The following is a 27,719-nucleotide window of genomic DNA, read 5'->3' on the forward strand; positions in this document are numbered from 1 at the left end:
TATCTTACATGAAACTGAAATTCACATTCTTTAAAAGGTGCGATATTATTGCTTTTCTTGTACAGACTGAACCTCTCTAATCTGACACTCTCAGGATCTGACCAGTGCCGAACCAGAGAATTTGCCAAACCCCGGGAGGTTAATATTGTCTAGCAGCATTACCAACATTTCCACTACTTACTGGCCTTAGACGACATTTAGGGGTAAATAACAGCTAAATAACAGCAGAGAACAGTGAGAGCCAGGACTGGTGGTTGTAAACAAACTTTATGGGACTGTGGGAAACTTGGCCACACTCATGATAAGTTAACATCTGGCTACTAAAATCATGCCAGACCATGGATGTTTCTAGACCACAGAGTGATGGACTAGAGAGGTTCAACCTGTACTATATTCTTTAAAGGCAATATAATGATAATGTCTCATGCTTTATGTTTACTGATAACATCAGTATTCATATATTTTTGAAATATTTTTCCTAAGGGGCTCAAATCATATTCCTCCTGGACTTCACAGTCTCATAGAAAAGAGAGTCAAAACCACTAGTCACAAGTCATAACACCTATTTTTCTTCGCCTTTAACTGTTTCTTCTATCTGAACTCCTATAAAAGGAATCTTCACTTGTTAAAAAGCATTCTGCCCCAAATGCTTCTAGGTGGTGAGACTTTTATTGATCTTTCCTACAGAGGCTGGCATTTAGACTTGTTTGTTAAATTATGCCATTCAGATTTACAAGATTTGAATAGAAATATCTCTGAAGTCTCCTTTTTTCCTTCTCTGTTCAGAGGACTTGTTTAATGAATATGGTTTTCAAACTATTCAAGCTCCTTTTTCTAAGTTCCAAATGTGCAAAGTTTCCACAAATCCTAACATTCATAATTTTCTTTCTGACATTTATTTTTCTCTTTTCTCTGTACTCTTTACCATCCCCTCACATTCTCTTCTGCATAGCACATCTCTTTTCCTCACTTCTTGTGATTTTCTTATTCCAAAAATCTTTATATTATTCAAAATTCTTCATGAGAATTAGGCACATGACATATTGGGAAATGGTATCAAACAAACCAATCTCTACTTTCTCACACATGAGCTGACCTGTACTGTATGAAGTGAGCCCTAGACACAAGTCTCATAACATAATGTCTTCTGTGTGTGATTTGAATGGACTCAAACAAGTATATGATGAAATCCTTTATGTTTCCATTTAAGGATGATTGATGCAAGCAATGTTGTTCCCCATGGATTAGTGTTAGTGTTTTTGGCACCACTTTTCAGTGTTTTACTTCATATTCATACATCAGTATGGATCAATTTCTATTTGGTCATGACAGGCATACATGTTTTTTGAGGCTTTATAACTGCCTAGTCAAAGGCCAGTATAATTGCTCTCAATGTTTGAGGATATAGCAAGAAGCGCAGTGTTGGAGTTGTATGGAGTGGATAGCAGACTGATACGATTGTTGAAGGATATCAACGATAATGCGGAGGCAGCTGTGAGAACATGCGGAGAGTTGGGAAGTTGGTTTAGAACGAGTAGAGGTACAAGACAAGGAGATCCGATATCACCGTGTATCTGTGTAGATAACTCCTCCTTTTGCTCAAAATCCCCCTCAAAAAGCCTTTTGCACAAAAACGGCCCCTAATTAATTATGCAAATTAAGCATGCTGATATGCTAATCCATGCTTCATTTGCATAGGCTTTTCAGCAGAAGAGGTGCAGTGTAGATGTAGCCTCAATGTAAGAGAAAGGGTGAACCTGAGCTTACCCCATATAAAACTTTATACAGAGTAAGAATAAGACTGATGTACCTGGGATTTAGGTCCCATTGGGTCCGTGCTTCTAGGTGTTGAGGAAAGTGCCTTTAATTGAGCCTTCCTAGAGCTGAGCTGATATCAGTGTATTACCCTGCATAGGGTAATGTAGGAAGAGGCTGGAGGCCCTGGCCCAGGAAGACAGAGTAAAGGAGGTGCCCAGGAAAGTTGTCTGAGTGGTATGTCAGAAGATCACGTGACAGGTCACAAAGGGATCTCAGTAACCAAACCTGTCATATATATATTTGCCTGTTTTTACACCCTTGATTCCATTACATCTGTGGGTGCAACTGAACTCATGGACCCACACTAAAGCCACCCCTCAGGTGCATATTTTTTTAACAAAGAAAAAGTTATAGCAGGTATGTGTCAAAGAAAAGGGGAAATAAGATCATAGGACAAAGGAATAAAGAAACATGAAAATAAACTGCAGCTCAACCTGCTTTTAAAATTTCCTAGTTCTTAGATACACATACAGAACTGTACAGAACTGAAATCATTGCTAGGTATCTTATCATTGTGAAAATTCAGGTATGTGACCTGAAGACCAAATCATCTGATCAATGCAAACCAGCAGTTACTCTTACGACGTGTCCCACTGAAGACAGCTTGATTCCACTCACAAGCATAAGAGTCAAGTCTAAAGACAAATTTCAGGTAAAAGGAAACTTCAACAACATTTCGACCCATTCTTTTTTATTGTCTGTAGACCCAATGCCTAACTGTTGCTATTTTTATTGTCTCTAGATTTTAATCCTGGAATATTGCTTTGGGGTTTTTTTTCAATATAATTTGATTCCACACAACTGCCAATTACTAATATTCTTTCATCCCCTGTCTACCATTTGTGGGTTTTAGATCCTTTTTCATTAAGGTGGTTAATCCTTACCTATTATGTCTTAATTAATTACTTTTCAACCCTTAGCAACTGATGAAAATTATTTTAAGCCGTACCTATTGTCGATTTTTTCCCCTTTTGGGAAAAAACACCCAGAATCTTATTATAGTCCAATGTAAGACTTTAAAATATGCTAAATCTATATAATCTTAGTGCTAATGTCTAGATACATTACAGAAAGCATGTGAGGAAAAACAATTAGGTAAAAACAGTCTTTGCACCAACTAGAAGGTAATAACAAATGCACTTTTCATTACATTCCAGATGTTTGGGTTAAGAACGCAGTACAGGCAGTCCCCGGAAGTCGGGGCGAGAAAGCCCCGTTCGTAAGCTGCTCCGGTGCCCCTGGTCTGCTGGAGACCGTCTCCAGCAGACCAGGGGCACCGGGCGGGTTCCCGCGCTTCTGAGGCTTTGCCAGAGCAAAGCCTCAGAAGCGCGGGAACCGCTGCTGCTGCCCCTTGAGACCCGGTGCCTGTGGTCTGCTGGGGACGGCCCCCAGCAGACCACAGGCACCCGGACTGAAGCCGCAGCCGCGAGGGGGCCCCCGCCTCTGAGGCTTTGCCAGAGCAAAGTCAGTCAAAGCGGCAGCAGCGGCGGTTCCCCGCGCCTCTGAGGCTTTGCTCTGGCAAAGCCTCAGAGGCGCGGGACCCCCCCGCGGCTGCGGCTTCAGTCAGGGTGCCTGTGGTCTGCTGGGGACCGTCCCCAGCAGACCACAGGCACCCAGACTGGAGCGGCAGCAGCGGCGGTTCCCCGCGCCTCTGAGGCTTTGCTCTGGCAAAGCCTCAGAGGCGCGGGACCCCCCGCGGCTGCGGCTTCAGTCCGGGTGCCTGTGGTCTCCTGGGGGCCGTCCCCAGCAGACCACAGGCACCCAGACTGAAGCCGCAGCCGTGGCGGGGTCCCTCGCCTCTGAGGCTTTGCCAGAGCAAAGCCTCAGAGGCGCGGCACCCCGCTGCCGCTGCGGCTCTGCTCCCCGTGTCCCTGGTCTGCTGGGGGGGGGGGGGCGCAGCTAGTGTGCTCCCCCCCCCCCCAGCAGACCAAGCTTTTGTTTTGGACTCTGGGGCAGAGCAGCTGGGGCGCTGCCGATTGGTCCTGCAGCGCCCGTGGGCACTACTGGACCAACCCGGCAGCACCCCAGCTGCTCTGCCCCAGGTCCTGATTCAGCCACTGCTGGTCAGTTTCAGCAGCGGCTGAATCAGGACGTCTGGGGCAGAGCAGATGGGGTGCTGCTGGGTTGGTCCAGTAGCACCCCAGCTGCTCTGCCCCAGGCGTCCCCAAGTCAGCTTCTGCTGAAACTGACCAGCGCTGACTACAGGAAGCCGGAGGCAGAGTTGCTCTGCCCCGGGCTTCCTGGAATCAGCTGCTGATCAGTTTCAGCAGCAGCTGACTTGGGGACGCCTGGGGTTCTTAAGTTGATTCTGTATGTAAGTCAGAACTGGCGGTCAGTTTCAGCAGTGTCTGAATCTGGACGCCAGTTCCGACTTACATACAGATTCAACTTAAGAACAAACCTACAGTCCCTATCTTGTACGTAACCCGGGGACTGCCTGTATGTCTGCTTTGTGATAAAACTTTGAAGGCAGTTCACATATAGAGCACAAAAGCAAGTGAGCACAGAATAATAGACTAAAAGTGTATATTAAGTGGTATATATAGAATTATATTAACACCTTAAATTGTGCTGTTTTCAAAAAAATATATAGTCTTTTCTGAACGTTAAATATAAAAGTAGGCAAAGCTATTTAGTTACCAGTTAGTAAACTGAAAGTTCATAGGACAAGAAGAGTGAGAGAAAGGAACAATCTTACTCTGAAGATAGGAAACTCTTCTTATAGTCTCTCAAAAAACAAATGCATTCCTATTGACTCTTACCCAGAAGAGTCCTCCTTACATTCTCTCAAATCCTTGACTGCAGAACATTATTACTAGGGAAAGTTACTGGTTTTGACCAAGTATACAGCTTTGGGAGGAACAAACATGGAGCAAGACATCTGTTTAGCTAGCCATATCAGCTAAATCAACCTTGGGAATCAGTGGGGTAACAACTGTCAGCAATTTACTTTCCTTACATCTAAGGGTTGTTTTTTTTCCTCCAATAAATACAGAAATATATCTTCCCAATATATGCACAAAATATAAAGAATGAAGTTTTTAGTGAAAAATAGATTTCTGATCTTTGCCATGCAATTTACTCATAGAATGGTTTATGCTTATATGTTTACATGATTCAAAGAAAAGATTATCAAGTATTATATATCACCTACTTCTGCATATTTGTTCATCCCTTCTTCTCCTTACCATCATATGCAATCTTTCCATATGCAATTCAGCAATTTATGTTTTTTCTGAAGAAAGCTAACTGTATTAATCCCAAACTTTATGTAATTAGCAACCTGCTTTCAGTGACTGTTTCACCTCCCTACCTTGCTAAGGCCTGGATCTTTGCTGCATGTCGCTCCTCCTGCTCCGCTACTTTCCTTCTCAAGTTGTCCATTTCTTGCCTGAGTACTGCAGAATGTTCCATCTCTCCATCAAGCAGGTTTCGCAAAGATCTGGAATAAAGGGACCCCATCATTATGATCAGGCAAATGCTCTGCCTTCTATAGTGCTGTACATATAAAGCTGGGTGGGATTCAAATTAAAATCACTGTGGATTTGCTTTGGAAAGAATTAAATGTATCAGATAACTACATTCTAAATCCACAATAAAAATAATTAAGTCACACTTCAAACAAAAAATTGCTGGAAATTAGGAAAAAATCACTTGAAAGTATAATCAGCAATCTGCCTGGAGAAAAGATCATACTTTTTTATATTATTTTTATTCTTTTTTTTATAATGTTCCAACTAGACTAAGTACATAGCCAGGATAAAGAAGGTGTTTGCTTTTCCATTTAATTTAATTACAAATATTTTTTTTACTTTTCAATTATATAGCACTTTTCATCCAAAAGAAAGAAAAAGATTTACAAACTATACGTACACACAACTCTAGCATAATATATTTATATCTGCGATGGTTTTTACTTCTAGCGTGACACCTAAGTGACACACAAGTTGCTGCCAAATAGATGCTGCCCAAGGTACCAGAACAAACCTATTCTTTTTTTAAAACTATCCTGGGATCTTAAAAGGTTATTTTGACCACAAATTTAGTCTTTGTAAAAATACAGTTTTAAAAAAAATTATTAGCTCAGTCAGTTCCGTTCAATTTTAATTCTAATGAAAAAAGTTTGCTTGCTTGTAAATCATAGAAATCATAGATTGCAAAGGACTTGATCATTTAGACCAGTCCCCTTCACTGCGACAGGAATAAGGATTACCTAGATTAGACTGTACCTCACAGGTGTTTATCTAACCTGTTCCTAAAATCCTTCAAGGATGGAGATTCCTCAACTTTCATATATAAGTTCGTCTAGTTAACTCCCCTTAAAGTTAGGCAAGGTTTTCCCAATGTATAGCCAAAATCTCCCTTGCTATAATATAAGCCCATTCCTTTTTGTCTTTTCCTCAGTGGGTAAGAAGAACAATTTCTTCACCCTCCTCTTAATAACAGACTTTTGTGTACTTAAATATTTATGTTCCCCCTTGGTCTTCTCCAGACTAAACAAACTCAGTCGTTTCAATCGTTGCTTGTAGATCATGTTTTCTAGACTTTTAATCATTTTTGTTGTTCTCTTCTGGACTTTCTCCAATTTTTCACATCTTTTCCCAAGTGTGGTGTCCAGATCTGGACACAGTACTCCAGCTGACGTCTTAAAGTGCTGAATAGAGTAGAAAATTAATTCTAGTGTCTAGCTTAGAACACTCCTGCTAATACAACCCAGAATGACGTTCATTTTTTGGCAAAACTATTAAACTGACATTTATTTTGAGATCCATGATCTTCCCTTACTAATCTTTTTCTACAATACTTTTTCTGAGTCCATCATTTCACATTGATGTCTATTTAGGCATTAGATTATTTCTTCCAAAGTACAGTACTCTGCATTTTTCCTCATTGAATTTTCTCTTTATATACATATAAAAAAGGTTTTTCTGCCAGGCAACAGAATGACATCATCACAGTCTCCCGCTCCCTGGCCAAGAAAGTGAGACGGGGGTAGGCAAGCATAGCAAGCACAGGGCGCAGCCCATTAGTATGCTATTAATTTCACACCATTTTCCAGTTTATCAAGATCATTTGAATTCGAAATCAGTACTCATAAGCATTTACTTCCCTGCCCACCATGGTATTCACCACAACTTTATGAATTGTACACCTCATGCCATTTTTCAAATCTTATTTGAGTCACTCAATAGAACCGGACCTAGGAAAGATCCCCGCGGGACCCATTCAATACACACTTGTTGCCTGACAGTGAACCATTGATAGAAACACTTCTGGATTTTTCTTGTTGAGTTGCACAAAAGGAATGCGAGCACCAAGCAGAAGATTACTGCTTTAATAGCAATTTTTTTAAATGTAAAGGAGCTAAGTGACAAAAACAAATTTTATGAAATTACACAAGACACCCAGTGTAGAAAAAGAAAGTTACCTGTTCTGTTCTTCAAGCTCATCCTTTCTGTTCATCATAGCTACAATAGCTTGCCTAAGTTCATCTGAGAAAGGAAGAAAATATAAATGAACGTTTATCCTTTTATCATTTCAGATCCAAAGGTCATAAGTACTATGGCCAGAATTCAGTAAAGCACTTCAGCTTGTGCTTAAGTTCCATCTTTTAGAACTTAAGTGCTCTTTTAAGAAGTGGTATAATTTCACACCAGCGGTATGCAATAGTATACATCTTGGTTAGGGTGGTAAATCAGTCTGCATGAGGCTGTAACTCTAATTTTAACAATGCAGTCTACCTCAGCTGCTGTGTCCTGACAACTCGGCTATGTAGGACACCTTAAAATAAATTATTATTTTCAAATAATATATACAAACAAGTCAAACTGTCATAGCTTACTATGTTTCACTCAACCCCTCATTTAAACATTCTGGTAAAGGAGATCTGCTTTTACAAGACAGCTCCTCTTTCCGTAGTTTCTGAGGGAGACGAAAGGGCACATCAAGTTTCCAGAAATAAACAATCAATAGTCTTAACTTTCTTGTTGACTAAAACAAGCAGACTGTTGGTACATCATCATGCAGACCTAAATTACTAGCATGGGGTCCAGCACCTTCACATTTCTGGAGCTTTGAGAGCAGCTAACCTTGACCATCCAATGTAAAGACATGCAAGAAGGTAACCATGTTGGTCCAGAAGTGGGCTGCTATAAACATCTGTAAGAGTACTGCAGATCTTTTGCCAACCAGTTTAGTGATGGGAAGTCAACTTTGGTAAAGTGGTGGTGAAGGTTTCTGATGCATGTGATTTATCCTGAAGTGGTGCACATAAGAGACATATCTGAAGTAACAGCTGGCTTTGAGAGAAAGGGGTTTCCAAACTGCATCAAGCCTATTGATGAGACACAGTTTGCTTTCCTCAAAGAGCAGGAGTAGATAAACCACAAAGGAAACTACTCCACAGTTACACAGGCACTCATGAAGCACAGAAGCCTATTTACGAATGTTTGTTGGCTGCAGTGGTAAAGTTCACTGTGCCAGGATTTTCCAACAACCTGGAGTCTTCATTCATTGACAAGCTGGGACTCTACTTACACCACAGGGCATTGTCAGAGTTACCTTTGCACCGTTCCTATTGGTAAACCCACATATTCCCTTTTGCCTTGGCTTACGAATCTTTACCTCGATTTCAGAGTCCCTGGCAAAAGAAGATTTAATTATAGTCTCAGCAAATGTACAATGGTAGTTCAATGTGCATTTAGCAGATTGAAATCCTGCTGGTGATGTTCACAGAAGCACTTAGATTACAGCGTCATCAATGGTGTCATCATTAGAGTGGTTTACTGTGCTATTCACAATCTTTGTGAAAGCAGAGTGGAGCCATTTCCCCCTGATTTGATTGTAACAGTGAGGGGCTGCTGAATCAATACACTCAGCCAGAAAATATATTTACCACAGCTGGAGCTGAATGCACCTGGGCAACAGAATCCAGGGATGCTTTCTGATCCCTTCTTATGCACTTGCATGGACCAATGGAAGAGGGAGAACAATATATTAATAAATGTACTTGAAGGGGAGGGAGGCATTTATTGATTAGGGTCTGTCACATTCAGGTTCCCAACCACATGCATCAACCAGCCATAGAGCTGTTGAGGTTATTCCTGGAATGCCAGTCAGGGTACCACAGAGGGGATGACGCACAGCAGAAGCCTGCACTCTTGGAGCCATTAGAAATGACAGCCACCCAAACAGTTCTCTTTGTTGTGCTCCATCTTCCTCCCTAAACCACTCTTCCTCTTCCAGGAACTCTAAAGAAAGTACCGGCCCTCATGTCACTACGGTATCAAGCTGCAAAGCCAGACTGAGTCCATGTCTCTCGGTATGTCTTTCCTCTTTCAACAAGACCCCTTGTCTTTGATACTCAACCTGCTTGTTAGCCCCATCCAAAAGTACAACCAGAAGTTCACCATGAAAGTTTTTCCTGTTGGAATGATCGGCAAAGATACGGGTGACCCAGACTTGGGCAAGCTGCTGAGGTACTGCAGCCAGTAGAGGTCAAGGGCCCAGAACAGGACAGAATACTGAAGGTTATTCTTTCAAATAGATTGGTGCAGGAAAACAAGAGAAACACTTCTTGGAATTTCAAGGACAGAAATATTACTGTTTTAACACCACTTTAATATATTGCAAGAAGGCTGTTTCACACTCTAGAACTTCCCTGGACACAGAGGATATGTCTACACTACAAAGTTAATTCGAACTAACAGCCGTTAGTTCGAATTAACTTTGATAGGCGCTACACATACAAACCGCTAGTTCGAACTTAATTCGAACTAGCGGAGCGCTTAATTCGAACTAGGTAAACCTCATTCCACGAGGACTAACGCCTAGTTCGAATTAACTAGTTGGAATTAAAGGCTGTATAGCCACTTAATTCGAACTAGTGGGAGGCTAGCCCTCCCTAGCTTGCCCTGGTGGCCACTCTGGGCACCACCAGGGAAACTCTTCTGCCCCCCTCCCGGCCCCGGAGCCCTTAAAGGGGCACGGGCTGGCTATGGTGCCCATGCCAGGTGCAAGCCTGCCAGCACCCAGCCAGCAGACCCTGCACCTGGCACGGGATGAGCCAGACACAAGCTGCCCCCCAGCCCTCCGCCTCTTCCCAGGACCAGGCTGGCGGCTTCCAGGAGCCTGCCCGGGGCCGCAGGAGGCAGGCACCTGCCTGGTCTTGTGCGGAGATCGGGGACCTCATCCAGGTTTGGGGGGAAGCCTCCAACGTCCATGACCTCCGCACGAGGCACAGGAAAGTGGCCGTCTAGGGCAGGATAGCTGCCAGCCTGGCCACCCAGGAACAGGTTTGCATGAAAATCAAGGTGGTCCAGTGAGACCGCCGACCCTGAGCCCTGAGCTTAGAACAGCCATACTGGGTCAGACCAAAGGTCCATCTAGCCCAATAGCCTGTCTGCTGACAGCGGCCCACACTAGGTACCCTGGAGGGAATGGATCGAAGACAATGACCAAGCCATTTGTCTCGTGCCATCCATCTCCAGAGGCCAAGGACACCATTTCTACCCCCTGGCTAATAGCATTCCATGGACCCAACCTACATGAACTGATCTAACTTCTCTTTAAACTCTGTTATAGTTCTAGTCTTTACAGCCTCCTGCAGCAAGGAGTTCCACAGGTTGACTATTTGCTTTGTGAAGAAGAACTTTCTGTTATTAGTTTGAACCCTGCTACCCATTCATTTCATTTGGTGTCCTCTAGTCCTTCTATTATGGGAACTAATGAAGAACTTTTCTTTATGCACCCTCTCCACACCACTCATGCTTTTATAGATCTCTATCATATCCCCCCTCAGTCTCCTCTTTTCTAAGCTGAAACGTCCCAGTCTCTTTAGCCTCTCTTCGTATGGGACCTGTTCCAAACCCCTGATCATTTTAATTGCCTTCCCCTCTCCCACCCTCTCTCTTCCCCTCTCCCACCTCCTTTTCCCAGTCTCCCAGAGTTTTGTTCAATAAAGAGAGTTTCTATTTTTGAACACACGTGTCCTTTATTTTGTACATCAGGAAGGGGGGCTAGGGAGGGGTAAGTGGAAGGAGGTGAGGAAGGAATGGGGTACGAGCCCCCAATGGGGAGGACTGGGGTGGCTCTGCAGGCTCCTCAGGGTGGAAGTTCTCCTGCAGGCCCCCAATTGACCCCCCCCCCCCCGGATGGCAACCTGCGGCAAGTGCAGCCGGGCTGATGGCCGAGTGCTGTGATGTGCCGAGTGTGGGCACTCCAGGCACTCCAAGCCAGGACTGCTTTGCTGTCCCTCATCGAGTTAGACAAGCGAGCAAGGAACCCCTGAGAACTGTCTGTCCGGGGTGGGGGTCGGGTCCCTTTAAGCACAGCCCTCGGCTAGCCTGAGGCAGCAGCTCCATGCTCTAAGTCCTAACCTGATGCCCTGCTGGCACTGCTTCTGACCATCCTTATCCTCAGTTCAGGGTCCACTCAATGTGGACATACTAGTTCGATTTAGCAAAATGCTAATTCGAACTAGTTTTTAGGTCTAGATGCACTACTTCGAATTAAGTAATTCGAATTAAGTTAGTTCGAATTAGTGCTGTAGTGTAGACATACCCAGAAGGATTAACTGCCATGAAAAGTGCGGAGAGACTGCAAGTTAAAAACAGCAACTTTTTTCTCCTGCCCCCCACATCAAAAAAATGAAGTTTGTGATGAGGTCAGTGGACATGCCATGCCATACTATTTAAGCCTTCTCTATCATTTTAGGCATTGCACATTTTGGAGAACATAAGAGTTTGTAAGGTGCCCAACCGTCAAAGAACAGTATTATTCCAAGCAGCTGTTGGGATACAGGCACATATGCAACTGAAAGATTCAACTGTATGTTAACTGAACAGCATATCTACAAGCAGAGCGGGCAGGTGAGCCCCCAACGTGGCCCTGAAAAAACACCCTTCCCTGAAATGTGACTACCTAATTAGAGTTCCTACTGTGGGAGAAGTTTGCAGACTGGCTTAGAATTAATGACAGTATCAACAGGATTCTACGTTAGCACTCACATGGCTTAGTACCTTCCCATGCCTTTCAAGACAGCTTTTTAAGGACTGTGTGGAAATACACAGAAGAGCAATAACGCCTCTCTTTTCTTCCTTGGCAAATTTCTAAGCTGAATGCAAATCCCCAGTAGTAGTTGGGGTTAATGATTTCATCACCCGTGGAATGCACAAATCTGCAAACATCTGGAAGATAATAAAGTGATAGGTAACAGCAAGCATGGATTTGTAAAGAACAAGTCATTTCAAACCAATCTGATAGCTTTCTTTGATAGGGTATCAAGCCTTGTGGATAAGGGAGAAGGGGTAGACATGGTATACCTATACTTTAGTAAGACATTTGACATGGTCTCACATGACCTTCTTAGCAATAAACTAGGGAAATACAACTTAGATGGGGCTACTATAAGGTGGGTGCATAACTGACTGGATAATCATTCTCAAAGGGTAGTTATTAACAGTTCACAATCATGCTGGAAGGGCATAACAAGTGGGATTCTGCATGGGGTCAGTTTTCGGACTGGTTCTGTTCAGTATCTTCATCAACAATTTAGATAATGGCAGAGAAAGTACGCTTATTAAGTTTGCAGCTGATACCAATCTGGGAGGGGTTGCACGTGCTTTAGAGGATAGAGTCATAATTCAAAATGATCTGGACAAACTAGAGAAATGGTCTGAGGTAAACAGGATGAAGTTCAGTAATGACAAATGCAAAGTACTCCACTCAGGAAGGAACAAACAGTCTCACGCATACAGAATGTGAAGCAACTATCTAGCAAGGAGTACTGCTGGAAAGGATTTAGGAGTCATAGTGGATGACAAGTTAAACATGAGTCAACAGTATGACACTGCTACAAAAAAAAGCAAACATGATTCTGGGATGCATTAACAGGAGTGCTGTAAGAAAGATACGAGAAGTCATTCTTCCACTCTACTCTGCGCTGATTAGGCCTCAATTGGAGTATTGTGTCCAGTTCTGGGTACCACATTTCAAGAAAGATGTGGAGAAATTGTAGAAAGTATAGAGAAGAGCAACAAGAATGATTAAAATTCTAGAAAACATGACCTATGAGGGAAGACTGAAAGAACTGGGCTTGTTTAGTTTGGAAAAGAGAAGACTGAGAGGGGACATGATAGCAGTTTTCAGGTATCTAAAAGGGTGTCACAAGGAGAAGGGAGAAAAATTGTTCTCCTTGGCCTCTGAGGATAGGACAAGAAGCAATGGGCTTAAACTGCAGCAAGGAAGGTTTATGAACATTAGGAAAAACTTCCTAACTGTCAGGGTGGTTAAACACTAGAATAAGTTGCTCAGGGAGCTTGTGCAATCTCCATCACTAGAGATACTTAAGAGCAGGTTGGACAGACATCTATCAGGGATGATCTCAACAGTGCTTAGTCCTGCAGTGAGGGTAGGGGACTGGAGTCGATGACCTCTTGAGGTCCCTTCTAGTTCTAGTATTCTATGATTCTGTGTTTTTAAAATGGACTGCATTTGAACTCCTTGCCCCGCTCCGCCTCATACTGTTCATTCTTTTCAGGTAGGTCATAACACTGTTGATTAGTGCCAAGCAACATGCATAAAGGGAAGGTCAGATAGTTCCTATTTTAACACATAAGAATGTGTTAGCAAAAACATGTACCTTTGTGATGAATGGGGAAGAAGTAATACCATTTTCTGGACATTCCAACCATTTAATTAACTAGTCTTTTCAAAGTGGTTAATTCTTAAGAGCTAACCCTACATATCTTGCATGTTACGGTTAAAACCATAGTCAGTGGGTCCTAAAGTATCCCCAGAAATGCTAGCAAAGCAAGAAGGAGTTGACAGGAAGTCAAGAGAGCCAATGGAAACGGAGTGAGGGCTTTTGAACTGGAGGTAGTGACCTTCCCATTCCTGCTTAGCAACATTCATTCCTAGGGAACTAATACATCTTGAAAACACAGATACGTGAGTAGAACAAGGAATGTTCAGTCAGAAAGGATCAGTTTTTTTAATTATTATTATAATTATTATTATGTTTGTTGGACTTCTCTGTTCTGAGCATATATAACTACCCCTTACACTGAATCCCAGAGAGACAAATCTTTATGTTTAAATCCTTGGGCTTTTTTATTTGCTCTGTTATTGCTTTGTTGTTAGATATGTTACTGCAAACATGTTTTCTCTGTTTCATTAATAAAAAATCACCCTTGTAAAACCATGATCTGATTCCTGTGTCTTAGAAGGCAGGAGGTTCTGTGTGCTCATAGTAGTTGGCTTTGAAGTCTTAGATAAGAGAAATTACAGTTTTCCAAGTTCTCTCCAGAGGGAGGGTTAAAGAGCTTGAGGGCACCCCACAGGAAGGAATTCCCAAATACACATTCCCGAGTTCTCAAAGGAGTTTTTGCATTTGGGTGGTGGCAGCGATACCAATCCAAGGCCTGGGAATCTGTGACCTTAGGGAGTTTAACACAAGCATTTAGTGGCAAGCTATTTTTAAAAGTCACTTGTGGGCCCCCATCTTCTGCACTTGAAGTGTCGGAGTGAGGAACAGCCTTGACAATCTTCCTTTTCTTTAACAAAATACAGGACTATGTAGCACTTTAAAGACTAACAAGATGGTTTATTAGATGATGAGCTTTCATGGGCCAGACCCACTTCCTCAGATCAAATAGTGGAAGAAAATAGTCACAACCATATATACCAAAGGATACAATTAAAAAAAAGTGAACACATATGAAAAGGACAAATCACATTTCAGAACAGACTACATAGTCCTGTATTTTGTTTCAGCTATACCAGACTAACACGGCTACATATCTATCACTATTTCTTTTCTTTATCATGCTTATTTCGTTGTTTATCTTCCCCAGCTTCCATTTTGAATTCTACTTGATGGGGTTGGGAGCAAAGGGACACCAAACTGTTGGCATGCAATCTCATAGACTCATAGACTCATAGACTTTAAGGTCAGAAGGGACCATTATGATCATCTAGTCTGACCCCCTGCACAGCGCAGGCCACAGAATCTCGCCCACCCCTCTTAGAATAATCCTCTCACCTATGTCTCAGATATTGAAGCCTTCAAATACTTTGAAGGCCCCAACATGTAGAGAGTCCTTCAGCTGTGATCTGTGCCCAATGCTACAGAGGAAGGCGAAAAACCTCCAGGGCCTCTGCCAATCTACCCTGGAGGAAAATTCCTTCCTGACCCCAAATATGGCGATCAGCTAAGCCCTGAGCATGTGGGTAAGACTCACCAGCCAGACACCCGGAAAGTTCCCTATAATGAATGGTCAATTAGTTACCAAGATCATGTTATTTCATCCAACCATCCCCTTATCATAGAATCATAGAACTGGAAGAGACCTCAGAAGGTCGTCAAGTCCAGCCCTCCGCTCTAGGCAGGACCAATCCCATCTAAATCAACCTGGCCAGGGTTTTGTCAAGCCGAGACTTAAACACCTCTAGGGATGGAGACTCCACTACTTCCCTAGGTAACCCATTCCAATGCTTCACTACCCTCCTAGTAAAATAGTTTTTCCTAATATCCAATCTGGACCTCTCCAACCACAACTTGAGACCATTGCTCCTTGTTCTGCCATCTGTCACTACTGAGAACAGCCTCTCTCCATCCTCTTTGGAACCTCCCTTCAGGAAGTTGAAGGCTGCTATCAAGTCCCCCCTTACTCTTCGCTTCTGCAGACTAAACAGACCCAAGTCCCTCAGCCTCTCCTCGTAGGTCATATGCTCCAGACCCCTAATCATTTTGGTTGCACTCCGCTGGACCCTCTCCAATGCGTCCGCATCCTTTTTGTAGTGGGGGGCCCAGAACTGGAATAATGACATCTCTGGATCTGCTGGCAATGCTCCTCTTAATGCATCCTAATATGCCATTAGCCTTCTTGGCTACAAGGGCACACTGTTGACTCATATCTAGCTTCTCATCCACTGTAACCCCCAGGTCCTTTTCTGCAGAACTACTACTTAACTGGTTGGTCCCCAGCCTGTAACTATGCTTGGGATTCTTCCGTCCCAAGTGCAGGACTCTACACTTGTCTTTGTTGAATCTCATGAGATTTCTAGTGGCCCAATCCTCCAATTTGTCTAAGTCACTCTGGACCCTATCTCTGCCCTTAAGCGTATCTACCTCTCCCCCTAGCTTAGTGTCATCTGCAAACTTGCTGAGGGTGCAATCTATCCCCTCATCCAGGTCATTAATAAAGATATTGAACAAAACTGGTCCTAGAACCGAACCTTGGGGTACTCCACTAGAAACCGACCGCCATCCTGACATCGAGCCATTGATCACTACCCGCTGGGCCCGGCCTTCTAGCCATCTTTCTATCCATCTTACCGTCCATGTATCCAATCCGCATTCCCTTAACTTGCTGGCAAGAATATTGTGGGAGACCGTATCAAAAGCCTTGCTAAAGTCAAGGTATATAATATCCACTGACTTTCCCATGTCCACTGAGCCAGTTACCTCATCATAGAAGCTAATCAGATTGGTCAAGCACGACTTGCCCTTTGTGAATCCATGCTGACTATTCCTGATCACTTTCCTCTCATTCAAGTGTCTCAAAATGGATTCCTTTAGGATCCCTTCCATGATTTTTCCAGGAACCGAGGTAAGACTGACCGGCCTATAGTTCCCTGGATCGTCCTTCTTCCCTTTTTTGAAGATGGGCACTACATTTGCCTTTTTCCAATCATCCGGGATTTCGCCCGATCTCCACGACTTTTCAAAGATAATGGCCAAAGGCTCCTCAATGACATTTGCCAACTCCTTCAGTACCCTCCATCATCATCATGGTTCAGCGCCCATTGGTGTCCAATGCCACCCTCACTATTTCTTTCGATCTTTCCCTGTCTAATGTGGAGTGGTTTAGTTTCTGTAGACTAGCTCCGCACCAATCTACTATATCATCTACCTGTTCTCTGTGGGGTCTGCCTCTCCTATTCGGACCATCCATTATGCCGAATACCAGGGTCTTAACTTTTTGCTCATAGTTCATTCTGTAGATATACCCGAATAGCTCTAACTTCCGTTGTATAACCTTCTGCAGTAGGTTCTCTTTCATCTGTACCTTCCTATATAATTCCTCGTTGGTGATCCTATTCTCAGGATCTCTCTGTAACAACCTCCTCTTGAACACAAATATCCTTCTCTTCAAATCTTTCATTATCACCCATGTCTCACATCTGTATGACATGCTGCTAAATACACACGTTTTCAAGATGCTTAGCTTCATTCCTAAGCTAATGGCATTACTTTTCCAGCTCTTCTCCATCGCCTTCAAACTCATTCTTGCTTTCGCTAGTCTAGGCACTATTTCTTTCTTACAGTCTAGATCATAGGTCATGTTGCTCCCCAAATATGTGAACTTTTCTACATTCTCTAGTTCGAATGATCTAGTTCCTGATCTCCAAATACCACTGTCTTCTTTTTATCGATATTCATAATCAGTCCATACCGCACCTGCACCGTTCTCACTAACTTCTCTTCATCTTCCTCGATGTTAACTATATCATCCGTTAACCTCAAGTTGTTAATTCTCATCCCATGCACCGATATCCCTTTTACCTCTTCCTTGATCTTGTCCTCTCGTGATATGTGATGAAGATACTCGGCGATATCGGATCTCCTTGTCTCGTACCTGTACTCATTCTAAACCAACTTCCCAACTCTCCGCACGTTCTCACCGCTGCCTCCGCATTATCGTTGATATCCTTCAACAACCATATCAGTCTGCTATCCACGCCACATGACTCCAACGCCGCCCAAGTCACTTTCTGATTTATACTTTCAAATGCCTTCTGAAAATCAACTAAGCAGTTGTAGATGTTCTTGTTCTTTCGCCGAGCTTTCTCACTATCAATCTTAGTGCCAGTATCTGCTGTATGGTACTTCTATCTTTCCTGAATCCCACTTACTCATCCGCTAGATGTTCTTCTATCTGTGATCTCAATCTCTCTGTTAGTATCATCATTGGCACCTTGCCTAGATGACTTAAGGCAATTGTTCTCTAGTTCTTGCACTCCAACATGCTTCCTTTCTTGTGTATTGTCACTAGCACAGATCTTGTCCATTCCTTCGGTGCCTTCCCTTCTTTCCATGCTATATTACATAGTCGATGTACTTCCTGAATCATACTTTCTCTGCCGTATTTGATCATCTCTCCCATGATCTTATCATTTCCAGGGTTCTTGTTCTTTAATCATGTCACTGCTCTTTCTACTTCCTCCTTCAGAATATTGGTCTCGCTCTCGAAGTTCGACAGTGATATCTCTTTCAATTCTTCAATCAGTCTCTCAGAGACACTCAAGTACAACTGTGCTTTGTACGGATCAGTACAATATCTCATCCATTGCTGCACAGCCTTCTCCTTGTTCATGAGCACCTTATCATTTTTGTCTTTGATTGCCATCTGCTTTGACTGCCACTTCCTATTAATATTCCTAATCATCTTATACACCTCCCTGATCTTACTCTCACCGTAATACCTGTCTCACACTGCTCCTCTAACCATTTTGCCTTAACCATTCTGGCCACTTTCCTTATCTCGCTGCATTTCACTCTATATTGCTGTTCCGCCCTCTCTGAGACATCCCTTCTGATTTTCAATACTTTCTTCTCTTGGAGCAACTTCAGTGCTTCCTGCGTAACCCACTTCTTATTGATCTTCTCTTCTTCCAGAACTGTCTGCTCAATTGCCTCTTCTATCGTTGTAGTTATCCCTTCGACTCTCTTATCTAGGTCTTTCTCTCTGCCCACTTTCCTGATCTGCTCTTCAAGCACTGCTCTGTACACGATCCCTATTTCTTCCTTGCCTAGCCTAGCCACATCTCTTTGTTTCTTAAATTATGTCTCATACTTTCTGTTCAGTTTCATCTTGATGTTCCACTCCTTGGAAAGTTCAGCACCGCTGTACTGATGTTACTTATCTTCTTATCAAGATCATATCTACCATATTCGTCGACTTCCCGTCATTTGATTGCCATGTCCACTCCCTACAGTCCTTTTGTTGGAATCTCATGTTGCAGATCACCATCTCGTGCTCCACAGCAAACTCTAGTAGTTTCTCACCTCGTTCATTTATTTCTCCATATCCAAACCTTCCCATGATTTTCTCCCAACCTTCATTATCTGTTCCGACCTTCGCATTCCAGTCTCCTCTGATGAACAACACATCTTTCTTCGGTATAGGGCTTATATAATTTGCACTGGTTTCTGAATGGAAATCACTCCCGTTCTTATATTAATAATCAAAAAAAATAATGTCACCACTACATATATCTGTTAGACTAACCTGCTACCTCCAAATGTAACACTGCTTTACAGTTTCATTGTAAAAAATGAATTACAGTTTCATTGTAAAAGGGAATTGTTTTGTTTTTGCATGGCAAATATAATTGCAAATTATTATGTCATCATCTCCTCTGAATGATTCAATCTTTACACCCAACAGAAAAGCTGATCTAAATGAACAATTTACAATTACAGGACTATATGTACATAGGCGACTTTTTTAATATTATGGTTGTTTGCATTAGTGGTGACTGGAGGCCCCCAATCAGGGATTAAGGACCCACTGTAACAAGCACAGTAAAGTTGTGAAGTAAAGAGACAAGTGAGATATCAAGGAGTTTACAATTTTGGTTTATGACAAAATGCAAAAGTCACACAAAACAAACAGAAGGGGAGACACAGATAGAGGAGCAGGTAAGGGGAATGAGAAGGTTTTGCACAGAAAGCAGATGTCATAGCTCACCAATTAGCTAGCTATCTTATCTGTGTAGAACATGTACATGAATATATTTTTCAAGCAACATTTCTCAGGATTAGCATTCAGGGCAGTAATTGGGAAGCCAACTCATTCTGCCATCCACTGAATACAAAGTACAAAAGACTTAAATTAGTGCTTTTTAAAACTTCATTCTCTAAATGTAAGAATTGAACACTACAAATCAATATTGATAACTAAAACTGCAAACTTCAGAATTGTTTCACCCCTTGGAGAGCAGATACAGCAAAAGAAGTTCAACTACCATGATAATGCTCTTTTTAATGGAGCACACACACACACACACCCCCAACAGACAATCCCATTATTCCCACTACTTTACTTAGGAAAGCTCATAAGTCTATATATTATGGTTAGTCTTTAAGGGAATATCTACACTAGGAAATTATTTTGAAATAACTAAATTCAACTTAACGCCTGATTTTACAAAATTGAAATAGCATGTCCCCGCTATGTGGAAACCTTGAAATTAGTCTGTGACAACTGCGTTACCTTGACTTAGAGTCCCAAGAAATAGTGGGGAGTCATTAGTTCGAATTATCCTGGGGAGTAGTTATTTTGGAATAGTGGCACTGGAGCATCCACACTAATGCTATTTTGAAATAACTATTTCAAAATTAGCGTTATTCCCCGAGGAAAGCAGGAGTACAAATTTCAAAATAAGAGGCCTGTTATTTTGAAATAATGGTCTTGGTAGTATGGACACTCCACTTATAAATTCAACCTAAGAGGGGTTAATTTGAAATAACGCCTTCGAGTAGACCAAGGCTAAACTGCCACAGGACTACTGTTTTAAAGTTATAGATTAACCCAGCTTCCTCTCTGAGATTTTTCAGTAATTGGTTTTATGTAATTTTATTAGGAAAAAAACCTGAAAAATCATCATATTGGAGTCATGCTATGAAAGATTTCTACCAAACTTTCAAGTAATCCAGTCTGGAGCTATTCTTACTAGACCTCGGAATGGACAATGAAATCCAATATCAGACAAATAACTGCAAAAACTAGATATGCTATTTGCAAAATGTGACTACTTTTGATCTCATATAAATGAATGATATAATCACTGCAAAACATTTATTTCCCTTCAACCCATAGTACAAATGTATTAAGATATATTATTTCAGTACAGTAGAGTCCTGATTATCCGACCTTCACTTATCCGACCTCCCAGTTTATCCGACGTAGCCATTAGACGTGCTATTTACGCGTCCATATGCCACATACCACTATGGCCGTAGCTTTGTTTGTTCCTCTGCACCAGTGATTTACGTTTGTGCTGTGATTGTATTTTATTTTTCCAATTGTGTGTTCCCCTTACCGTAGTACTGTATAATTTTCTTGTTTAAGTAACATGGCATATGAAAAGAGAAAAAAGTGGTTCTTTCCATTGAACAAAAACTTGAAGCATTAAAGAGATTACACAAAGGCGAGTCCACGCGAAAAGTTGCATCTGAACTCAGTGTGGGGTGAGTTACAGTTGGTGACTGGAAGAGGAAAAGAAGTGAGTTAGAAAAGTGGTGCTCTGATCAACCCTCAAGTGCAGGACTGAAGGACAGAAAAGTGATGAAAAAATGTGAATATGAAAAAGTGAGTGAGGCATTGTTCTTATGGTTCACACGGCAAAGGGATAAGGCCATGCCTATCACTGGCCCGATTCTGCAAGAAAAAGCTCTGAGTTTCCAAAAGGAATTTAATGAAAGAGAACCTGATTTCACGGCTAGTGTAGGTTAGCTTGATCGCTGGAAAAAAAGATACGGGCTAAGGCAGCTCAATATATGTGGCGAAAAAATATCGGCAAATCTGGAAGGGTTTCTGAAATTTAAAGCGAATTTTCATTGTCTCATCAACAATGAAGGATTATCAGGTGAGAAGATATATAACTGTCAGGAGACAGGCTTAATCTATAAAATGCTTCCTTCAAAAACTCTAGCTTCCCAGGCTGAAGCTTCAGCTCCTGAGTATAAATAAAGTAAAGGAAGAATGATGATTCTAGCCTGTAGTAACGCTACTGGTAACCACAAACTAAGACTCACATTTATTGGAAAGGCAAAAAAACCACGAGCTTTCAAAAACATAGCATGTACTGCTCTACCAGTTTCATACAAGAATCAGAGGAATGCATGGATGGATTCAGCAATTTTCCGAGGCTGGTTTTTCAATGAATTTCTTCTTTCAGTAGAACAATTTTTGAATTCACTAGCCCTACCAAGGAAAGCAATCCTTGTCATTGATAATGAGTCATCTCATCCTCATGAGGATGAACTGATCAGTGGGAACAATAGAGTGATTTTTCTTCCTTCTAATATCACCTCATTATGTCAGCCTATGGACCAGGGTGTGCTTGAAGCATTAAAGAAAAAATATCGTTGTAAGCTTTTAACTACGCTCATTGAGGGGATATGCGATAGAAATGGTATGCTAGATAAGCTAAGGACAGTGAACATAAAAGATGTTATTTATTGCATGGCACAATCATGGGAAGAGATTGAACCGCAAACTCTGGCAAGATCATGGAGAAAGTTACTTTCAGAAGACGAAAACATACAAGAAATGGTGCAAGAAAACTGTGATAAACTGATACCTTTGTTACAACAAATTCCAGGCTGTGAGAAGGTGAATGATGATGACATGGATGGAGAAAGACGAGCAACAAGAACTGACTGACCATGACATAATAGCTCTGGTGAATCGGGATGATAATGACAACAAAGATGATGAAGATGAAGATACAAATGACAAGGACAAAACGGAGAGAATTAGTCATAGCGAAGGGGTCAAGCTCTCCAGGCGGCACTGGCTTATGTTGAACAACAAGGGAAGGCAACTGCTAGTGATGTTATGTTATTGAGACGCTGGCGCAACCTCGTCACAAGTAAGAGAAACAAAGCTGGGAAACAAAACTTCAATCACTAATTTTTTTTAAACAATAACTTTAGCGTTTTGTCATACTACATAATAAATGTTCTGTACTCTATTATGTTAGTTGTTCTATAGAATAATAAGTAATAAACCTGATTTCATACCACTTTCTGTATTATCCGACATTTTCATTATCCAACCACCCCTCTGTCCCGTTTAGGTCGGATAATCAGGACTCTACTGTATCTTGAAAGTTGTCTCAGAAGCCTTACCAATACGTATGCTGTTGGTGTTACTTGCAATAGCAAGAAAAATAATATCCCAATATTAAGAGTTATAAAGATAGCCATCAAACTAAGGATCATTCCAGCATGGTCTAAATTAGTCTAAATCAGTGTTTGTCAGTCAGTGGTATGAGTACCCTTAGGGGTACTCAAGAGAAATCTGGGGGGTACATCAACACAACTGAAATTTAGAGAAAACTGAATTTTTTCTTTAAATTTTACAGTGCTTTATTATTTTTGCATTTTTTACACCCAAAACTTTCATTGCCTGCCTGGCTACAATTAAGTTGTTTAAACAAACGTGTTGCAATAGTAGAAAAAAATTGTGTCTCTAAAAACTGTAGGTACTAGGGGTACTTATAATTTTTTTTAAAGAATGACATTATAAAAAAAGATTGAGAAACGCTGGTCTAAATGACTAACAATTCTGATAGGGGGAGGTAATCACTTGCACTGGAGAGAAAAAAATTAACAAATCTGAAATCTAAAACCCTTTTCTCTAAGGATTCAAACACCTTTACTTTTTACATACAAACGCCCATCTTACTTGGTTTTAATTTCTCTCACACAGTGAAGTTGGTCTTTTGGGTTTATTTTCTTATATAAAGTACTAATATTTGTCAAATGCAGCTAAATAAGTTCTCTTACTATTACAATTATTTTAGTCTGTCCCTGCATTTTAAATTAAAAAACGACACATCAAATAAAATATTTTTTTTCAAAAGTTGGCCTTTTGAAAAATGAAATTGTTTTCTTCAAAATACCAAGATGTTTTGTTTTCTTCAAAACTACAAAACATCAGTAATTTTCCCGAAAACACCATCCTGGCCACCATGGACGTAGAAGCTCTTTATACCAACATTCCTCATGAAGACAGATTTCAGGCTATCAGGAACACCATCCCCACACACCTGGTTCAAGAGCTCTGCTACTTTGTCCTTACCCACAACTACTTCCAATTTGGAGACAATTTGTATCTTCAAATCAGCAGCACAGCCATGGGCACCCACATGGTACCACAATATGCCAACATCTTCATGGCTGACCTTGAACGTTTCCTCAGCTTTCATCCCCCTAGCACTCTTACTCTACTTATGCTGCATCGATGACATCTTCATCATATCGGCCCACAGGAAAGAGACCGTTGAAGAATTTCATAGGGATTTCAACAGTTTCCACCCCACCATCAATCTCAGCCTGGATCAATCCACACAAAAGATCCACTTTCTTGACATTACAGTACAATTAAATGATGGACACATTTCTACAACCCTAGACCAGAAACCTACCGACCGCTACACTTACCCTCATGCCTCTGACTTTCATCCCAGACACATTTCTTAATCTATTGTATACAGTCAAGCCCTAAAATGCAACTGGATTTGCTCCAATCCCACAGACACAGACAAACACCTATAGGATCTATATAGAGCATTCATAAAACTGAAATACACACCCAGAGAAGTGAAAAAACAGATTGATAGAGCCAAAAAAGTACCTAGACATGAACTACTTCAAGACAGGCCAAAAAGAGAAAACAACAGAATTCCACTTATCTACAGTCTACAACTTAAATCCCTCCAACACATTATCAACAATTTACAATCTAGCCTGGAAAATACCCCTCACTCTCAGAGGCCTTGGAGGAAAGGCCAATCCTCGTTTATATACAAACCCCATAACCTCAAACAAATTCTTTCAAGTAACCATGCAACATACCTCCATCATAATCATCCAGGAACCCACCCCTACTATCAGCCTGGTGCCAATTCTGCCCACACATCTACACAAGCGATTTCATCACTGGACCTAGCCGCATCAGCCACCAAATCAGAGGCTCATTTAACTGCACATCCACTAATGTGATCTATGCCGTCAAATACCAACAATGCCTCACTGCCATGTATATTAACCAAACTGGACAGTGTCTATGGGAAAGAATTAATGGACAAAAATCAGATATCCAAAAAGGCAATACACAAAAATCTGTTGGAGAACACTTTAATCTACCTGGACACTCATTAATGGATGTCTAAGTCGCCGTTTTGTTTCAGGCCAATTCCACAAGCCAAATACACAAAGATTGGAACTTAACTTTATTTACAAGTTTAATTCTTATGCAAATGTTATGAACATGGAAATCAGCTGGTTTGAACACTATCTTCCACATCCTATGACTTAATGTACCAATCAACAGTGGAGGTGCTAATTGTTCTTATCAGCCTGTTGTAACTATTTGAACCATCTACTCGCTGTGTCTCTATTTTTTTTCTCTTTTCTCACTCCTTTTTTCTCCCCCTCCTGCCCCCCCCCCCACACCTTCCGTTTCCTTATTTATTCTGGACTTCTAATACTTCTGTGATCTGAAGAAGCGGTTGCGCCAACAAAAGCTCATGATACCATCTACATGTTTTGTTAGTCTTTAAAGTGCTACTCATCTATTTATTGTTTTTTAAGTTTCTCCTGTTACAAACTAACTCGGCTACCCCTCTGAAGCCTTTGTTTTCTTATGTAAATAGAAGACTGGGTTAGAAATGCAATTTGCTTCATTTCCCACAAATTATAAATTTGATTCATTATGTCACACTGTGACAGGGCGCCACCGCCCCTCATTTTAGAAGCTCGCGCAATGGCCTGACAGGGAGGAAGGCAAGTGGAGGCACGTGCGTATACAGCGTGTTCATACGCCGTGCAACAGCTGAGAAGGGGGGAGGTGAAGAAAGCTGCCGGCTCGGGCGGCGGCGGGAGGATAAGTGCAGGCCTAGTGCGCTCTAAGGTGGCTATACAGCTGGGAAGGGCCACGCCCAGGGCGCCGAGATTCAAAAGGGGCCAGCATCTGTGGCAAAAGGGAGGACGTCCTGAAGGAGGGGTGGACACATAGCTGGGTTGCAACCCCAAAGAGACCACGGGAGGCACCACGGGCGAGACCCGGAAGGGTCAGGGGGAGGCAGCCACCCCGGGACCATAGGTTCGGGGGGACCAGGTAAAGGGGAGAGGAAGCAGCCCAGGGCAGGGCATTAAAGCCCACAGGCTGATGCGTTTCGGCGGGAAGCGCCGCCAGCCGGACCAGACCTAGACAGGTCTACGTCCTTAGGGCCTTGGGTTAGGGTCCGTGAATGAGGGTGGGTCCAGACCCCCCCTTCTCACTGCCATATAAAGGCTGTGTGTCGATTGAATCCCAGTGGAGGGACCCTCCGATTTATTAAACAAAACAAAGACTGACAAAATGTAAAGTTAAGGGCACGGGGTGAAAATAAAACGTAGGGTGGAGGACCAAAACCTTTACACACACCTTTTCTTTTTCTGTTCATTCCTATTTACATATTGAACAGCCATGCAGTTTCAAACTCAGATGTCAATCAAAACAGTGAAGTGCAGTTTTAATCTTCAGCCATTCTATGTGAAGAGACCACTTTAGCTTTATTGGTAGCTAGAGAGAATTATAATAGGAGTATAAAAATTATAAAAAAAATCCTGATTTATGATATTGCATTCTAGTTTTTGAGAATAAGGGAAGAGGATAAAATAACTAGATGCAACCAATAAAGTTGCAGCAGCTGTTTATTCTGTGTGTGGTTTGAAGAAAATAAATTGCATACTGATCTTTGTTTAGGGTTAAAATAGCATTCCAGAAGTGTTGCCTGCCACAATTATGCATCTAGGGAACCTCTTTTTAAATGTACATTTATACAAGTTATAAGAGGCTGAAAGTTTTCCTAAATGGATTTTAAACACAGTTTGGCTTGCAAACGAGCAGTCAAGGCCAATTAAAAGAAAAAGAAAAAACAGCAATTATGGAAGTATGAATAAATTTTGTGCGAGACATTCAGAAAGATACAATAAAAAGCAATGATTGTATGTTGCACTTAGCAATCAATAGGCCTCTTAATAGTCAACTTGCAGATTCACTATTTTGTTGCCAATACAAAACAGAGTAACAATTTTGGGATCTTTTTAAAAGCGTTTTCCTCAAAAAAATTATTACAATTTTGTGGAAAATAACAGAAATAACTGGGAAAATAACCAGATTGATTTCAGAAAACTAAATAAGTATTAGCTGGCTAAGGACAAAACAATTTAAGGGAAAATTAGTTTAATCAGCTGTAACTTTAATGTGTTAAATAATGTCAGAAAGCAGGTCCAAAGTTTAATTTTAGTAAAGTACTTGTCTTAACTCATCCTCCTCAATTATCAACAAATAAACTTACAGTATCAACATAGTACACCACACTCTGTTATCCAGTAGGCCACATCCAATCACTTAAATATGCCATTATACAAATACATCATCTCTTGTCCTGAAAGCTTGGACCTTCCTAAACTTAAGCACCCTTCATCTTCTAATGGTTGGGTTTGTTCTAGTTTGTTGCAGAAGGGTAGACAATTTGCTGAACTAACTGTAATAGGAGTGGAGGCCGCAGACCCCCCTCACAAGTGTTACATATTTTTTAAAAAGTAACTCTAAAAGTTATGAGGTATGAGTATACAGAAAAGGAAACCCAAAGACAGTGTATGTTACAAGAAATGAGTGACTCGGTGTGCCCTGTGTCTTCCAGCCCAGTTAACTGGTTCATCTATGGCTCAGTGTTCTGTACAGAAAGAATAAAGGCAATGAATATAGTATTCAACCAAGGACCCTAGAAGAAGAGTGGGTGTAAGAAAACTGCCCTTATGGCCAGCAAGATGACCAATAAACAGGTAGATACATTCAGTCAGCAGTCACCCAGTCAGGGAGGTCATAAAGTCACTACTACATATATGGCCCCTTTTACCCGATTTCCCAACATCCATAAAAAAAGTTAGCATTTTAGTCCAAGACAGAAGCAAGAAGCTCTGCAAGCAATTAAGCCATGTACCATCAAGGAAACTCCTCCTCCTTCTCCAACCTCCTCTTCTCAACACTAAACAAACCACTCAGCTGGAAAATGTAACCAAATTACAAACAATTTGCAGTCCCATAATAACT

The 27,719-nt window shown here is 41.7% G+C and overlaps 1 protein-coding gene across 6 annotated transcripts in view; it reads right to left on the reverse strand.

Annotated features, from left to right (window-relative positions):
- Positions 1 to 27,719, reverse strand: part of SNX29 (sorting nexin 29) — a 472,527-nt gene that overhangs the window by 361,945 nt on the left and 82,863 nt on the right. For all 6 annotated transcript variants that reach the window (XM_014577718.4, XM_089782297.1, XM_014577716.4 and 3 more), the window contains 2 exons: positions 7,247 to 7,310; positions 5,132 to 5,260 (listed from right to left, as the gene is read on the reverse strand). In XM_014577718.4, the coding sequence (XP_014433204.3) occupies positions 5,132 to 5,260; positions 7,247 to 7,310 (193 nt within the window). The remainder of the gene's footprint in view (positions 1 to 5,131; positions 5,261 to 7,246; positions 7,311 to 27,719) is intronic.

This window comes from Pelodiscus sinensis, chromosome 15 (assembly GCF_052426305.1).
Source record: "Pelodiscus sinensis isolate ZL-2025 chromosome 15, ASM5242630v1, whole genome shotgun sequence".
Classification (NCBI taxonomy): domain Eukaryota; kingdom Metazoa; phylum Chordata; order Testudines; family Trionychidae; genus Pelodiscus; species Pelodiscus sinensis.